The sequence below is a fragment of the Protobothrops mucrosquamatus genome, unplaced genomic scaffold (assembly GCF_001527695.2).
Source record: "Protobothrops mucrosquamatus isolate PMUCROS unplaced genomic scaffold, P.Mucros_1.0 scaffold1274, whole genome shotgun sequence".
Classification (NCBI taxonomy): domain Eukaryota; kingdom Metazoa; phylum Chordata; class Lepidosauria; order Squamata; family Viperidae; genus Protobothrops; species Protobothrops mucrosquamatus.
Window position 1 is genome coordinate 468,991 of NW_015387480.1, and position 18,320 is coordinate 487,310.

The 18,320-nt window shown below is 36.6% G+C and overlaps 1 protein-coding gene across 1 annotated transcript in view; it reads left to right on the forward strand.

The window, feature by feature from the left end:
- The window catches only part of ARID1B (AT-rich interaction domain 1B), a 378,023-nt gene that overhangs the window by 347,060 nt on the left and 12,643 nt on the right, over positions 1-18,320 (forward strand). The window contains exons 14-18 of the mRNA XM_029285097.1: positions 5,532-5,741; positions 7,278-7,482; positions 13,711-13,849; positions 15,271-15,443; positions 17,562-17,712. Of these exons, the coding sequence (XP_029140930.1) occupies positions 5,532-5,741; positions 7,278-7,482; positions 13,711-13,849; positions 15,271-15,443; positions 17,562-17,712 (878 nt within the window). The remainder of the gene's footprint in view (positions 1-5,531; positions 5,742-7,277; positions 7,483-13,710; positions 13,850-15,270; positions 15,444-17,561; positions 17,713-18,320) is intronic.

Genomic DNA, 18,320 nt, shown 5'->3' on the forward strand with positions numbered 1-18,320 from the left:
TATATGTCCCCGGGGAGAGTATTAGAAATGTATATTTCTGTTTCGACAATAATTAAAGAGAACCACTTCAGATTTTTTTTTTGAAAGAGGAAATGGAAGGAATTGCCTTTCTATTTTCAATTGGAATAAACATTGTTATGTTCTAGAGTTTTTAGAAAATATTTCAAAACTTTAACAAAAGGCAACATTGTGAAAGGACTTAGGAAAGTAGAAAACTTGTGTCACAATTCTCCTTTGATTTCAGTGAAAATTATTTGAAAGAAAAGTCTCAGACTACAGTGCTAATGTGAACATCACTAGATATATTTGTATTACTCAATACTCTAGATGAGATGGGTGGCGCATAAATTTAATAAATATTTAAATAAATATATTTCTAAATTAATTAACTTCTGTTTCCTACCGGGGCAATTACAATATATATCTATTTCACAATATGCAATTGTTGGTCACAATAAGAACCCATTATTAATACAAAAATTAGAGTAAATTCCTGAGCAGGTTAATAATTATAATTAGCAATTAATATTAAAAGCCCTGCATCTAACGGATGGACACCTAATATATAGAGAGAGCAGCAAATGTCTGTAATAGTAATTATAAGCAATGATTAGGGTAACAATAGATACACAGAATAATCAGCAGCTGAGTTTGGCATTCTGTCTGTATTGCACTTTGGATAGTACAAATAACAGATACAAATTCCAAACTGATGGAAAATAATCAGGACTCTTAGAGTGAGGAAGATGCAGTATTCACAGCAGGATGTTCATAGCTAAAAATAAGGTCTTAAAAATGTATTCTCTTTCTAATAACGGTATTTCCTCTATACAGTGTGTCACATTGTCACAATATACAAACTTTAGCTGAAATGTCTTTCATGTACACATGCAAAGACCATAGTGCAGTCTTTGCAACACCTTATATGAATATGCCAACTTGGGCTAGTACAAGTAGTCCTAATTTAGCAACCACAATTGGGACTGGCAACTTGGTTCTTAAGTGAAGAGATCACTAAATTAAACCATGACTGTGCTTTATGATCTTACTTGACCTTTCCTTTTCTTTTACAGACTGCAAAGGTAGTAAATGTGAGGATTGGTTGCAAAGTTATTTTTTCTATTTATTTATTTGATTTTCATCCCACATTTATGATTGTGTATAAATAACTCAAGGCAATGAACATAGCTAATACTCCTTCCTCTCCTATTTTTCCCACAACAACAACGTTGTGAAGTGGGTTGGGCTGAGAGAGAGTGGCTGACCCAGAGACACCCAGGCAGTTTTTCGTGCCTAAGGTTGGGAGTACAGCTCACAGTCTCCTGGTTCTAGGCCAGCACCTTAACTGTTAGACCAAACTAGCTCTCATCACCAAACTGGCTCTCATCTCATAACAGTGAATAGTCACTAAATAAGGCAGTCAGTAAACGAGGACTATTTGTAAATTCAACCCCAAGTGTATAAATTACGTTATAGAATACAGAAATATTCTCTCCATTAACATAGTTTTATAGCCTTGAGTGATATAAAAAATACTGGTTAAAATATATTAGATGCGGAAGTTATAAGTTATATCTCATCGTATTATGCCTCATTTCCATTGAAGAAATGGGATAACTCATTCCTCCTCTTTCTCTGTGTTTGCCAAGCAGGCCAGAATTTGTTGTAGGGAGCTGGTGGTCCTTCAGCATTGAATGTAGCCTTATATGATGGCAGCATTGAATGTAGCCCAATATGATGTGTTGATTTTCTGCCAAAAATTCTTAATAATTTTGCATCATGCACCAGGATATTTTTTAGCCTCTCAAAAGTATTTATTCTGTATCAAATAAATCCACCTGTGGTTGGTATTTGTTTTTTACTATTTATTTCAGCATTGATTGTTAAACTGAATTTAGTTTATAGTTTAATAGTTTTAGGGTATAATAAACCTTATAAAATAAAAGAATTCCCTTTAAGGGAACGTGGACTTTCAGTTCAATCTGGCCATGTGAGGCTCCTGTAATTTGTGCTTGACTGAACACTAGCATGTGCAAAATGTGAAATTTTAATGTCTTTTGCTGTAGGGCTTAAGCAGTAGAAAATCAGGCTTTCTATGGGAAGATATCCCCTTTTTTCTTCTCAAAGTTAATATTTCATTTTAAAAGAAAATTGCACCACTTCACTGTGCTTGACAGCCTGAAAGCTCCTGCAGTGAGAAGTCCTTCTTACCTTCTGTAAATTGTGATGTTTTCAGATTAAGTTGTCACTTTATGGCCTGCACCATCTCATTGAAAAGTGACTTTTCTTTATGTATGTAGACAGTACAAATGTCCAGCAAAGAAAAGATTTTAAGCTACTTTCCATTCTTGGATGATTTAGTGTTGTAACAAGAAGTATTTCACTGTATAAAATTGAAAACCTCTATTTGGCCATTAAGTCTGAATGTTTCTTGTAATAGGCACTTGGTTCAGGAGCAGAGTGAAAAATTATTAAGGATTGTCTTAAACTTAAATAACATTTGTGATATTATAAAACATGTGATATCACAAGTGAGGAAATACAAAAACTAATGAACAATGCTGATATTAGCTACAATATTTTGTTGTTCAGGAGGCTATACATTTTTGTCAGCTCTCTGAATTATTGTTCAAAACAGCACAGGGAAAACTGGATTCCAACTTGAAAGTGACCTTTTCAAAAGAACATTTAATATCTGCGACATAGCTGGAGTTCTTTTTGTTTCTTTTCTGAAGCAAATGGTTTTCTTAAAAAAAAAAAAAAAGGTTGCTACATAGTGCTTCGAATGACAGATATATGAAGGAAATAGCATCCTTCTGAATTAAGAAATGCAACCATGTTGTATGACACTATGCTTTGTGACATGACGTTCTTCTACTGCAGTTCTTTATTCGCATCTAGTACAGCAAATTCAGTTGTGTTAATTAATAATTGTCCCATAGTTAAATATGCTAAAAGGAGATCTGACATTGTCCTTTATTTCACAATGTGATAGACACTGCGACAGCCAGGAAGCATTACAGTGAATAAATTAGAATTCTGTGTGTAAGGTAAAAAGCTTTAGAGGCAGGCTGATTTAGTTAATTAAAAGCCATGGACCCAGTCTACATAAAATGAAATAGTATACTTCAGCGAAAGAATTCTAAGTTTATTTTAAATCTCCCGTGAAATCAATGTGACCTAGAAATGTTCGACTCTGCTCGTTTTCCTGCCAGCAGCTTATACTGCCTTCTAAATCATCCAACCATCATTCTGCCAAAATAACAATAATGGGGACAAGCTTTATATCACTTAATAATGGCTAGATGATGCTAGATGTTTAAACCATTCATGGGGAATTGGCCTCTGGCTGGCCTTACAAATACTGTGATCACTTGAAATAATAACAAATCTGGATCTAAATATCTAGTAAATATTTATGTTTCATGTTCAAGCCAGATGACATTCCAAATTTTGGGTCTTTATGAAATTGAGAATCCAGTTTTGCAACCAACTAGAATGTACAGACAAATGTGCTTGAGGCACGTAATTACTCATTTTCTGCAAATCAACAGACTAGATTACAATTATAACTATGCCAGGCATAGAAATGGAAACTTAGAACTTCTATTCGTGGAGGCACTGGAGCCAAGAGAAATTTTAAATTGAAGGAAATGGAATCGGGTTATTTTTTGTTTGTTTGTTTGTTTTTACTGGAACAGCCTGGAAGATAGGTGAGTTGAAGAAGTTAGCACGCCTTCTTCTTCTTCAAACGCCTACAAAATTCCATAGAATAACACAAGAGATGAAACTATTTCTGATATTACATATTTACTGAATGATGTAAGAATAAGCTTCAGTGTCTGGATATGGATGGCAGCCTACATTCATCACCATGCAATGCTTCAGTCCTATGTTTAGCATTTATGCCATGGAACCCAGGGGTATGGTGGCGTAGGGGTTAAGACGCTAGGGTTGTTGACCAGAAGGTTGGCAGTTTGAGACCCAAGCACCACATGACGGGGTGAGCTCCTGTCCTTGCTCCAGCTCCTGCCAATCTAGCAGTTTGAAAGCATGCAAATGCAAGCAGATAAATAGGTAACACTTCGGTGAGGAAGTAACCGTGTTCTGTGCACACCTCACCATATCGTTATGCTGGCCACATGATCAGAGAAGTGTCTTCAGACAATGCTAGCTCCCTCGGCTAAGAAACAGAGATGAGCACCATTTCCTAGAGGCGGACATGACAGGACATGACTTTTTTAAAAAAAAATCATGGAACACATAGTACCCTGGCACCATTGACTTCATAGTCAACCCCACATCTAACATTGATGCACCATTAGTGTAGGGGTGTGCAATATTTTTCAGGCCAAAAGCAGCATAGGTCTTTGAGTAGAATGAGCATCTTCCAAAAAGTGGACAAGGATAGGTTAAAAAAAGTAGGCAAGATGTAGGCAAAAACTAATTCTGATCTAATTTGATTTAACCTCAATTATAATCCAGTTGCTTTAATTACAGATAGCTTATTGATACTCGTGTATTTAATAATTTTCCCCTTTCTTTCCTTGCCTCCACCTATAGCATAGAATTACTTCTTTATACTATCTCAGTCAGGACAGTTTTAGATTATTATTCTGCAAGTCTTTAAATAGTTGTCTAAAAATAGTCTTTAAAAAGCTCATTCATCCTGAAAAAGAATACCATGTGCTTAGTTTCCAATGCCAAAGGCACTGATTTTTCCAAGAGTTAAAATTAGTAGAAAGAGAAACTCTTTTTGAGATAAAGTTACAGGTCATAGTTTAGGAATTCTCCTACACAATGATGAATATAATGTTATTGATAATGGAAAAAGAAGTCAAACAACAAAGAGAAATAAAATGAATGTGAAACTTTGGCAGATAATAAACAGCTATTCTGATTGCTTGAACATTTCTTAAAACGTTTTTAACCACATAGAGATAATAGGGAAGTGAGATAAAGAGGTATATGGAAAAGGAACTGTGCAATGATGTTTAATTCAGCTATCAAATTCAAGATTAATAAATCAGGAAACAGTATTAACTATATGTATTTTTTACATATGAATTAGGAATTATGGTGAATAGTATTATGAAGTTACTGCTAATTTAAGTTTCCTTGTTTGCTTCAGTAGTGGTGTGAAGGACTGGATTTCTTTTAATTCTAATTACAGCAGAACTGATTTGAATGTAAACGTTAGAATTATCTTGTGTTTCAGGGCTTCATTTTTTAATAGAGTGAAATTATTACTAACCTCAGGCATCATCAGAAACTTGCCTTCTGAGATCTAAAGCTTATCTGAATTAATATGAAAACAATAAAATTGGGAGTTTGGGCCCTTGTTTTACGAATGAAATGCAACATGTGGACAGAATGTATTGTTTGTGCCTGAACTAGTAGCCTTCATTCCTGTCTGTCGTGTGATAGCTTTAGTTTAACATCCTCCTTTGTCTATGTTGTCTTAGTTTCTTACTACCATTTCCCTTCTCCTTCCCTTCCCCAACTTTCTTTTTGAAATGTATTTGCTTTAGAAATCAAGTTCCTCCAACACAACTGGGGAGAAGATCACCAAAATGTATGAGCTGGGAACTGAGCCAGAGCGGAAAGTTTGGGTGGATCGCTATCTCACCTTCATGGAAGAAAGGGGAACACCTGTAGCTGGTCTCCCTGCTGTTGGCAAGAAACCGCTGGATCTTTTTAGACTCTATGTTTGTGTAAAGGAGATTGGAGGCTTAGCCCAGGTGAGTGATTGTGAGTGATGCCAGATTGTCAAATGGCTTTAATCTTACCTTTGCAGGCAAAAGTAGAGAATATCCTTGAAATGCAACTTAACATTATTCTAATCTGCATATTTCAAAAGATTCAAGACAGAGTACCTCTAGCTTCAAGAATAACATTTAAACATAGTGCAGAGAACCTCATAATCCAGAACGGCAAGAATATCCATTCAGAATTCAGAATGTGTAATCTCAAGAAAGGTGTTAAAATAAAAGGATATGATTACCTTATTGGGTTTCTTAATCCTCCAATCTAACTCCATCCCCCCCAAATAATAGTGTTCTGGTGGTACATATTAAAAATGATGACAAGTCCCTGCAGTTTTTTAGCAAAGTTTTTTCAAGTTTGCCATTGCCTCCATCCTACAGCTGAGAGGGAGTTGACTGGCCCAATGTCACCCAGTTGGCTTTTTGCCTAAGACAGGACTAGAATTCATGATCCCCTGAATTCTAACCAGTGCCTTAACTTGCTATTCCAAACTGGCTGTGTTGAAATTTTGCTAGAAAAAAAGAGATGAGAATGAATTTCATCTTCATGCATAATCAGTGAAATGAGACTGCTTATATAAATATCACCTAATCACTGATTATAATTTTGTACACCAATATGGAACATCTTGTAAATAATGACTGATTCATATAAATGTGATTTCAAATATACTGTACATACAGGAAAAAAATGCATATAGCTGTGTATGCTATAATCGAGAAAATATATAGGTGCATATTTTGTTAGATTTTTTTTAACCATCTAGCCATAACAGGGAGGTGAAGATAATATACTATAATGGACCTACACAAAAGGATGCATATAGTATACATTTTTTGGTCTTCATACATAATCCAATTTTATTTAAGAAACTCTTAGAATTTTAGTGCCATACATTAGCAATAGAATTCATCTCATTCAGTAGTATTTTCTCTGTAGAAATGTTTTTGAAAATTCATATTGCATCTTCTGCATAGTGAGTGCTGTCTCTCTTATAAAGGGCCTGCAGTTTTAGCCCCTGAACCAGACATACCAGCTGAACAAACCTGGAGCAGCTATTTTGAAGAAGAAAACCATTCTTTGCATCAGTATTAAAGCACTTCAATAATATCTTTATTATTGCCATTTAAAATTTGTTTTTAAAAGCTGATTTTTTTTTAAAGAAAAACACTGTACATTTGTGTGTCAGAGGAACAAAGTATACAAGATAAATTTGCTCATACTACACATTGCAAGCTCACTGAAAGCATAAAAAGTAGAGATATAAATGATGTTCTAGCAAAGCATTTTATATAGGTAAAGTAAGTTTTTCTTAATGGTTTGATAAGTGCAGATAATGTTTATGCATTATTAAGTGTGAGAATAATGGGCATTAAAGGTTTTTTTAAAAGACATTACATGTAGATTTTTCCCTTTTCTGTCTTCAGGTTTTTTATCAATCCATTTTGCTACAGTTCACTCAACCTGCTATTTTATTTATTTGTGTCTTAGTTCCTTCCTTCATTTCCTAGGTTAATAAAAATAAGAAGTGGCGTGAGCTGTCTACCAACCTAAACGTTGGCACTTCGAGCAGTGCAGCCAGCTCCTTGAAAAAACAATATATTCAATACCTCTTTGCCTTTGAATGCAAGATTGAACGAGGGGAGGAACCCCCTCCAGAAGTCTTCAGCACCGGAGATACTAAGAAACAAGCTAAGATTCAGCCGCCATCTCCTGGTAAGTTGAAAAACTACAGAAATAATCTTTTTTAAAAAATGCACAGGAGATGGAGTTAACTAAACAACTTAAATCTCATAAAAACATCTGCCACATGTAGATATTCCTAATTAATTTCTGAAGCTCATAAATGAGGGATATTTTAGTAGTTCTTGATTACCTATGTCAACAGATCTCTTAAAGGATTTGCATATATTCATATTGACACGAACAAATATCTGTCAAATCTGTACCAACATTCTGCATGCTAAATTTAGCTCCATTAATAACTATTAAAAATGTTTACTGCTAATTCCTGATGGAAGTAAAATGAACTCCACATTACTGAAGCAGAATCAGGCTGCATTTCCATTTTTATTAAAACTTTTTTAGCAGTGCAAAATTCTAATGCCATTGTTCCAACCAGTGCTTTACAGCATATAGTAAAATCTTTCTATGGACTTCTGTTGTTTTTGCATTTCTTATTCATAACATTTTATTTTCATTGATATTTAATGTTGACAAACAAATGTTTTACTGTCGGTGGTGAAGTTTGGGGCAGTGATTTGCTGAGCTGCTTTGATATCACAGAAACCTGGGAAAGTATTTAGGGTTTTTGTTTGTTTGTTTGTTCTGGAGATGATAGAAACCTGGGAATAGAACTATTAGGTAGCATTAGAAAACAGTGAAAGCAAGAGAATAGAGGCAGCAAATTGCAGATAAATAAAAATAGGAAGACCGAACAGGGATCATGGAAAAATGAAATAATACATAAAAGTAACAGAATATTCCTGAGAGAGAGAGAAAAAAAAAATTTCTAGAGGACTGTGAGAGGCCCAAAGAAGAGGAGGAAGCATAGTAAGGAAGCCTACCATAGGCCATAAAAATGTAGCATGTTGTAAAAAATGTGTGCTAGAAGTTTAAAGAGAGAGACTAAAATGGTGGGGCTATCCATAGATAGTCCTATCGTAATATAACTCAGTTAACCTGCTATTTTATTTGGCCATTAAGGGCTCATTCAGTTGTTCCTCCAATATGATATTATATTCTAGCGCTTGTGAACAGGAACAAACAGGTCTGTTTCCTTTAAAAGAATAGAAAAATAACACTGAACACTAGGAAACCGACTGAAGAGCACTTAGATCTCTGAATTCTTTTGTCTGGCAAGGTGACCGTATTTCAACAAAAATACTTCACTTATAGGCAGCAATGGAAAATTCCCAAACTAAACAATTATTCATAAAATTGGATTTTATTCATTCTGAAATTAATATTACTGTGGATTACTGTGTGCCTTAGGAAAATATTTAAGTATGTTCTGGATGTATGTATACACCCACCTATAAATATATATTTGCCAACTGAGAGCAATATTTATTTCTTATAATGAAGTGGGCTTCAGTCCAAGAAAGTTTATGTCTTAATAAAGCTATCAGTCTTTTAAATATTACTTTCCAGAGATGAGAGTTATTTTTCCAGCAGAAATACTACGAAAACATTTGTTGTAGATTACTAGCTTTTTGTTGCAATGGAAGTAACCACAGGAAATATGCTGAGGAGTGAAACAACAAACTTAAAATACTGGGATAAATTGAATAATAGCAATTCCATTACTGTAATATCTGTGAAAGCCCTATTGTGTCAGTGATGGTGCTGGAACACTTTAATTTAGATGGATATTCCATAAACAAAAAGAATCAGTGTTAGGAATGTATTTTTCCATATAGTTAAACCAATGTGCCAATATTTACTTTTCATCATAACTGTTTACACCTCAATACTCTCTTAACAGCCTGAAGTAAACAGATTTCAAATGGAAAATCTAGCTTTACTTTGAATAAATGGTAAAGCAGAGAAATGTCAGCGTTCATGGTGTAAACATTTAGCCCATATTTAAATATCTTATCAGTATTATATTTTGTTCAGAAAGATATATTTAGACCAAGTGAAAACTTGTTTTTCAAAACAAAAACATGATTACATCTGGGAAAAATTTCACCAGTATGAGTTGTTGTTCATAGATTTTACTGCTGAGTTAGGGTTTTTACAAAATATCTAAGGATTAGTCTCCTAATTTCCAATACTTGTTCTGTACAAGCAATTTAGGGACACACTGACAGTGCAAAATATATGAACAGAGTTAACAATGCATAATGGTGCTTGAAGAAAGGAAATAGAAGGCTGTTAGTGTTTCAGCTTTCAGTTCTTTGAATCACAATTTATTCATAAAAAGTCAATTACTAAGCAGAATTCTCTTCAGTATATACTGAAGGGGAGAAAAGAGTGTGTTTGCCAAATTATGTTTTCCATATTCTTCCTAACTTACTGCTGGATCTATAATTGAATTTCACCTTACTACATGCTAATTTGCAATGCTGAAAAAAGCATTAGGGCACAAAACATGCTACCATGGTGGCACTTTCCCATTCATAAATACCTGTCATTGTGGACATGGCTATATTCACAAAATGCCTGCTCAAAAGAAAATAAACTTTCTCATGAAAAAAAAAATAACAATGTAGAGGTAAGAGAACAAGCTTCATGCTCTTTTGACACTCAGTTTTTACTCTGTATCCATTTAATCAAAAGCAAACTGGGGATCTTCAGGGAAACGTGCATGACAGACAAAACACCCAAATATCCTCCACATTCAGTAATGACGACAACAACAACAATAATGCAAAATGCGCATATCACCTCAGAAAGGCCCTAGGGCAGGGGTCCTCAAACTTGGCCACTTTAAGACTTGTGGACTTCAACTCCCAGAATTCCCCAGCTAGCTATGGCTGGCTGGGGAATTCTGGGAGTTGAAGTCCACAAGTCTTAAAGTGGCCAAGTTTGAGAACCCCTGCCCTAGGTAATAAACTGCCCCCAAATTCCAATGCTACATAAACCATGCACCAACATCTAAGCATCCCAGACACAAATAAAAATTGAGCAGAAAAGTGTGCATCAATATACACCCAGAGCCCAAGCAAACCTCTTCGCCTTGTTTCCAGCATCTCTTCTCTGCGCATTTCAGAAAAAGTGTTGACTTAATCCACCTGTCATTTTTACTTTGGCACCTAGATGAGGACATCCTTAAAGTTGGAAGAGTTACTGGAAGCAGGCATATCATTTTGCACATTTTGACCTTCCAATGTAAAAAAATAACTTCTAAAAAGTTAGGGATAGATTAAAAAAAAATAACATGGGCACTGGTAAAGTCTCACCTCACGAGCGTCCCTGTAGTCACACGATCGAAATTGGCAACCGGTGGGAATTTATAAACCATTGCAGTGCTTCAGGATCACGTGATTGGCATTTATGCTGTTCCCGGGGAGGGGGGGGCCTCCAACCAGCAAAGTCATTTTTGCTTAACAACTGCACGGTTCACTTAACGACAACGTGATTCATTTAATGGCTGCAACCCAAAAAGGTCATAAAATCGCTTACTTAACAAGCGCCATCTCTAAAAGTGACAAAAGTTCCGGTGCCAAATATATCATTAAAAGTCAGATTTGCAAAACCTGTTTCCATCCTTTGAAATTCCAGAAGTCTTGAGCACACTTCTTAACTCAGGCCGAATTGTTTTTGTATTTCATTTCAACAGACTGAAGGAAACGAGCCAATTTCCCCCCCCCACCAACATTTCTGTAATTCCAATGTTCTCAGCAGGCTTATTTTAGAAAACTTTTGAGCCTCAGTTTACAGAGAGCACAGGGTTTCCTTGGCAGCGGAGAAACAAGCAGAGGGAGCACGGAGGGCTAAAGCAGTCTTTTAATTAGTCAAGTCTGTAACCAAAAATCCATCTATCTTTGCTGGCAGGTGGCTGACTGCATTTCTATTATTAGCTGACAGGTGATGTCACAAAATCTGGCAGGCAGCCAACTAGGGAATCCCCAGCGGAAGATAAACGAGGAAAGGGGCTGGGTTATAAACAAAGGTGCCCTCCGATTGACCTTCATTCGCGGTGGACATGTGATGTTTCCTAGTAAACCTCCCACTGCTTTTCCCTCCCTCGTTCCCCCCCCCCTTGTCAGAATTAGGGCACCGAGTTCATGCTGTGTAAATTATCTTCCCAGCATGGCGTCTGGCTGTTAAGACTGAAGTATGTGAATGTACTTAACCTTCAGTAACCTTTCCATTGTTTACTTTAGCTTATACATTTGTAGCTTCTGGCAAAAGGTAGGGATATCCTAGAGAGCATGTTAGGCCTCCTATTAATAGAGTTCCAAGAGGCTACATTCATGTATTTATTTGTTTCTTCCAATTTGGCGGGGGAGGGGGGGGAAGAATTGCTGGGCAATGGAAAAGCTTTCATTCACTCCACACACACACACACACCCTCCTCTTCCCTCTCTGGTATTATCAACTGGATATTTGAGACAGTATAAATAAAAAGGACCGGCATTGTAGTGCAATTGTGTTTTGGAAATTGCAGTGGAGTCTGTGCAAGCCTCAGGGTACAGGGTACAACTGCACAGTAGCGAAGCCAACAAGTCCAGTTGGATGCTTCTGAGATACGGTAGAATTGAGATTCACCTATTGAGGGAACCTCATCTCGTTCTCTCTATACCTAGATGTTTATCTTGTCAAACTATATATTCTTCATTCTAGTGGTAAATTTCAAGTACAGGATAGTTGTGCAACGTATGCTGCTCTGTTCTTTAATAGAAGGGAGCTGCCAGAAGGCCCAGGAAGGAAAATTAAAGACTAAAGCAGGGGAGATCAACCTTGACAACTTTAAGACTTGTGAGCTCAACTCCCAGAACTCTAGGAATTGAAGTCTGCAGATCTTAAAGTTGCCAGGTTTGGTCACCCCTGGGCTAAAGTAACACATACTTTGAAGTTGCTGCATTGATTACCAGTAGGCTTCCCAACTAATTTCAGAGTGGTGGTCATGACCTTTATAGCCTGTACAGCACAACCCTGGGACTTATCCGATCACCCCTTGCCAGAATTGTCTTTGCTATCTAGCCAGGTCATCCAGAGATGGCCTGTTGCAGATCCCAGTTTTGTGAAGGGCCTGGGGCCTGCAGCAGATGATGGCTCTTCTCCGCATATCCTCCTCCCAAAGGTACCCACAGCCCAAGCCTCCTAGCATTTCATGCTCAAATTAAAGCAGTTCTATTTCAGAATACATTTAGCATTTGGAAAGTTTAGTTTTATCAGTGCCTATCATGTTTAGGTTTGGGATGATTTATTGTAATTGTTTTTAGTTAGTTTGTATTGTTTCTTTTGACCTTTAGGATTGGGACAGGTTATAAATATTATAAAGTAAATAAATAGCTTGGCTTGATAACGTGTTATATAGAAAGTGTGCAACATAATAGATCTTTTGTGGCAGTTATGTGATTTACAGCTCTTTTTTCTAAGCTGTTGAAGCAGAAAAAACTGTTTTCACCATATTTTAGGGAGCAATTAGTGAACAGACAAGCTAATCTCATCAGAGGGAAAAAAAGCCCATATTTTAAGAGCTAATTTAGACATTTGATTGCCTGGCAGAGAGATTATTCCATCAGCTTCATCCTAAGTATTTATGAATCCACATCATATATATTGGGATCTCCTCATATCAAGACCTTAGAATCACAGACTTTCCCAAAGTTTCTCCTTTATAAGACCCTGTAAATATAAGGGTTGGTGCTTTATTTTGCTGCATGATGCTTCTAAGGAAAAGATCCAACTTGAATTGAGTTTGTCTTGAGTTTGGAACTATCAGCTCAGACAAACAATCAAATAGTAAACAATACTCCAGCCAACACTGACAGGGCAAGCTACTGTATATAAACAAGAGCTAATCCCACTTCCTTCAGCACTGAAGAGGTTACCTAGTTGGGTAATAAAATGTTTGCAAGAAAACAGCCAACCTCAGAGACCAACCAGGATTCCACAAAAATGATCCAAGAACATTAACTTGGTGTTTCTGGACTTTTCTGTTATGGTCTGGGAGTGTATTTTTCTTGCAAGTTAAGTATATTTTGAAAGGAATTTAGAGTTTCGGATACAGGGAACCTGTACAATTCCATTATATCTGCCCTGTTGGACAATTTTTGCTTAAGCAGTATTTAATGATGAATTCTTAGCCAATGCAGAATTTAATAAAATAAATCACATCTCATCTACGAGGTATATTCAATTAAAATAAATGAGCTCTCTTCACAAATACCTCTCTTCTCCTTTGTCTCGGTTTTCTTTTTACGCATGTGAGAGTTCACACCTGATATTTTTTCCTTTCCTTTCCCCTTTTTTTAAAAAAAATTTCAGCTAACTCGGGTTCTCTTCAGGGTCCACAGACCCCCCAGTCTACGGGGAGCAATTCCATGACAGAAGTGCCAAGTGACCTCAAGCCTCCAACACCAGCGTCCACGCCTCACGGACAGATGACACCTACACAGAGCAGCAGGTACTTTTCTTAGAGCCTTTCAGGATATTGGATCTGTGCTTTGGCAAGTGCAGTCACTGCCCCAAATCCAGACACCTTCTCTCTCTTTCAGGGATGTTGCATTTTCCTGTGACTCAAAATGCAACATGTTGTGGGAAATATTATTGGTATCTGGAAAATGAGTGTCACGGGCATTTCTTGGATGCTGCCCATGACATCATTGATGGTGAGTGGCAGTTACCCCATCTTTCTTTGCCACCATATTGTCAATCTCACCCCTCCCCCTGACCAGGAATGAAAAAAAAAAGGAGAGGTATGGGATCTGAAAATGCAGAGATTCAATCTGATGTGTGAAAACATTGCTTTTAATTTCAATTTCCTCGATACACAAACAGACACAAACTCTTCAGTCTTTGGTTCGAGGCTGCATTGATTGCAGAACTAAAAATGTAAAAAAAGCTTTGCCTTAAGATTAATTTTATATGAGTTTGCAGGATGAAGCTTCTGCTTTTTCACTGTAGAACTCTTTGTGTGTATATACAGATATGTGTGCAACTGTGTCCAGATGTATGCAAAAACAACCAGAAAAAATGGAGAAAATTAGCAAGCAATTCCAAGTAAGCCATTATCATGGCTTAATCCCATTGAAGAGAACTAAATACAGTTCTATTTCTTCCCTAAAAGGACTTCTCCATTATTTCCTGCAGCATCTGACTTTGAAAAAAAAACTTCAGAAATAATCGTTTGTGCACAATTTGAATTGTTTATCTGCCAACACACAGGCACATCCATGTACAACCCTACTCACTGATTTTAAAAATTGCCCATTGTTGTCCATATGTGTTATTTCAATCCATACATACAAAAGGGTATTTCTTTGGAGATAATTCTTGGGGGAATATTCAATGATCAGAGGTTGGATATGATCAGAGATCTGCCAACTAAATGTAAAAGGTTATCTGCTTATATCCATATGTTTAATATTGATGCAATTAAAATGAATAAATTAATCATACAGTGCCATTTCATAAGGCATAATACTCTTGATATAAATTAAGTTCTGAAACCAAGAATTGATCTGTGATGCATATAAATGATGGAAAGGGGGCACTACGTTGGGATGATTAGACTGCTGGATTGAATTTAAGAAACTTTTGTTCAAATCCCAGCTCTGCTATGAAGTTTATTTTATGGCCCTTGGACAAATAGGTGTTCTCCTCATATGCCACTCTGAACTTCTTGGCTCAGGTAGAAAATGAGGTACTTGAACACTTGTTCTATATACTTTGACTATCTTATATATCATATTCTGCTAAGGCAACAGTGGTGATTTTCACAACAGTTTAACTTTCTGAACTTATGGATCACCATCTGATCAGGCATTGCTCATCTATAACTGTGTCTCTATAACTCAAATACCTTTTTATGTTCTATCTCTTTAGAAATAGTTCAGTCAGTGTACATGATCCCTTTTCGGATATAAGTGATTCCACATACCCAAAACGGAACTCCATGACTCCAAATGCACCCTATCAGCAATCAATGAATATGCCAGATATGATGGGAAGGATGCCCTTTGAGCCAAACAAGGATCCTTTTGGTGGGATGAGAAAAGGTATCTCCTTGCTGGGGGAGGGGGGGCATAGACTGTCTGTATGTTTGTGTATATCAGTTCCTAGATGGGTTTCTCCATCTCTGCTTTTCTGTGTCTTTCATAAGTAACTATATTATTGTTCTGGAAGTTAAGAGATTAGTGCAGAGAATTTTTGCCAATAAGTTTAAGAAGTTCCTTTTATGATACAGAAAATTATATGGAAGAGTTTTAATAATTATATTGTTCGAATTATACCAATAGTCTCAACTTAGGCCAATTACTTTTCTGTAAGCAACAGGATTTGGTAAACTCAGATTATATAATATACAAGCCAGTTTAGTAAGACATACAATGTTGGGTCCTTGGTGCTCTCTGAGCTTGCTTGTAATTTCTTGCAGACGTTTCATTACCCTAACCAGGTAACATCATCAATGCTAGTAAGGAGTGCTGTTTGCTGTCGGTTTATATTCTGGTGTCTTGCTTGTCTGGACCCCAGAATATAAACTGACAGTAAACAGCACTCCTTACTAGCACTGATGATGCTATCTAGTTAGGGTAATGAAATGTCTGCAAGAAAACAAGCAAACTCTGAGAGCACCAAGGACCCCTCATTTCAACTCTGAGCTACAAATATTCTCCTTCATTGGTACATGCAATGTTATGACATATATTATTTTAGTCTAAATCTTAATGTAATCACCAATTGTCATTGTCTTATTTCACATTTAGATAAGATAGGACTGCTACAGGAAGTTTGCTGGAATAAATCGGCATGCTATAAAGGAGTTTCTGTAATGGTTTAAAAATGTGTCTGTGCCCTATAACATTCTTGGGAAAAACTTCTTTGACAGGGAAGTAAGGATCTCTTGCAACAGTTCCACATTATGGAAACTTGCTCCAACTGCTACATTTTTAGATCTAGACAAATGTCTCAGCGGTGTCTAAAATGTGTAGAGATTTGAGTTAAATAGATCATTTAAATTATGACTACTGAGATTCAAATCCCTTTAAAAGTCATATGTAAACAGACATAACATACATACATAAAAATACAAAAAAGTCATACTGAAACTTTAGCAAAATTCTGACTGTACAACAGGACTCAATTATTTCACAAAACCTGAACAAAAATGCCTCTCTAGAGTACCTTTCATGGCTAGATTCTATTTATGTATGTACAGTATGTAGGTAGGCATCTGTATATACAGTTACAACAACTATTTTACATTCACAAAAACCTTGCAGTATACTTCAAGATGAGAGATAATGACTAAGTCGTGATTTATACTAGACAATATTCTGCATCTGTAAAATCATTTATTACTCTTAAGTCCCAAGGAGATTTCCAAAGTGACTTCCAGTTAGGAATCTGAAAGCAGGAATAAATAATAGAGCAATAAAACAAGTAAATCAATAAAATAAGAACAGCAGCATTTTCAATGTTAAAGCAGAAATTTAAAATGAGCATATCAAAAGCTGTAAAAAAACTTGGGAAAAACATTTTTATTTAGTACCCAGATTTACCAGTCCTGGTCACTTACAGTTTTTCTGGATGCAGTATTCCAAAGCCAACATCAAAACCTGAAAAGATCTGTGTTTTATGTCACCTCCAAGAGGGAGAAAAAGCTTATTTATGGGTAGATTGATATTTTAGAAAGTATCCATTATCCAGTAGCCAGTAGGTATTTAGATATCTTCCTTTCCAAATTCATTACACAAATAGGTATGGAAATACTCATTTCATTTATAGGCTGATCTTAGAGAACAAAAATGGCTGAGATCGTAATACTGATATATTGATCCAGTGGAGATTTGGAGGTTAGTAATAGACTCCTTTCTTGAGACAAAAAGTAGAAAACTCAAAAATTGCTTGAGATGTTTATTTGGGTTTTAAATTATAAAATACAGTATGTTTAGAGTATAGATGTGGTCCCAGTTATTGTAAAACACAGTGGCATTATAATGGCACTACTGCTGAAATAAGTATCTCCTCAGCTCTCATACTATTTGTTGGATTATTCTGCTTCAGTTCTCTGAACATCAGTGGTATTTAATATTTCTTAATCATATATCTTTCAAATAATATAGTTATGCTATTTCCTTCCTTCCTTCCTTCCTTCCTTCCTTCTTCTTTCATAGTGCCTGGAAATAGTGAAACCTTCATGGCCCCTGGACAAATGCCCAACAGTGGCATGCAGGATATATACAGCCAGAGTCCCGCTGGAACCATGTCCAACATGGGCATAGGCCAACGCCAACAGTTTCCCTATGGAAGTGGTTATGATCGGAGGTGAGATTTCATCAGCTTCAAAAGGCAGAGAGAAATGGTGAAAAGATTCTGCATTGTCACTGACCTTCTAACAGACCATTTAGCTGAGCCATTTATTGCTTTTCAGAAAATCAGCGAGAGCAAAACCACTAATAGAGAACAAGTCTATTTTGTGTAAGAAAGTGAGTGTGTGATGAATAAGGACTCTCCTTGTCTATAGAGGGCTATATTTGATTTTTTTTTTTGCTTAATCAGATTTCAGCATTACTATTCAGTGTGTGTGTGTGTGTGTGTTGTGTGCGTGTGTATGCTTAATGAACCAGCTCTGGGAAATTGCACCTTTTTCTGATGGTTTTGTGCTGGCTGTTGTAGAGAAATACAAAATTCTACGTAAACAAACAGATTCTCATTTCCAGGATAGTCATTTAATACAGTGGTTCTTAACCTGGGCGGTACCGCCCCCCAGGGGGCGATTTCATTTTTCAGGGGGGCGATGGAACGAAAAGGGGCGGCGTGGGGGCGATGGAACGAAAAGGGGGCGATAGGGGGGCGATGGAGCGAGATGTTTTGGGGACACTTTTGAGCCTTCCCCTGCAGCTCCGAGCGTCCTCCGCCATTTGTAGAGAGAG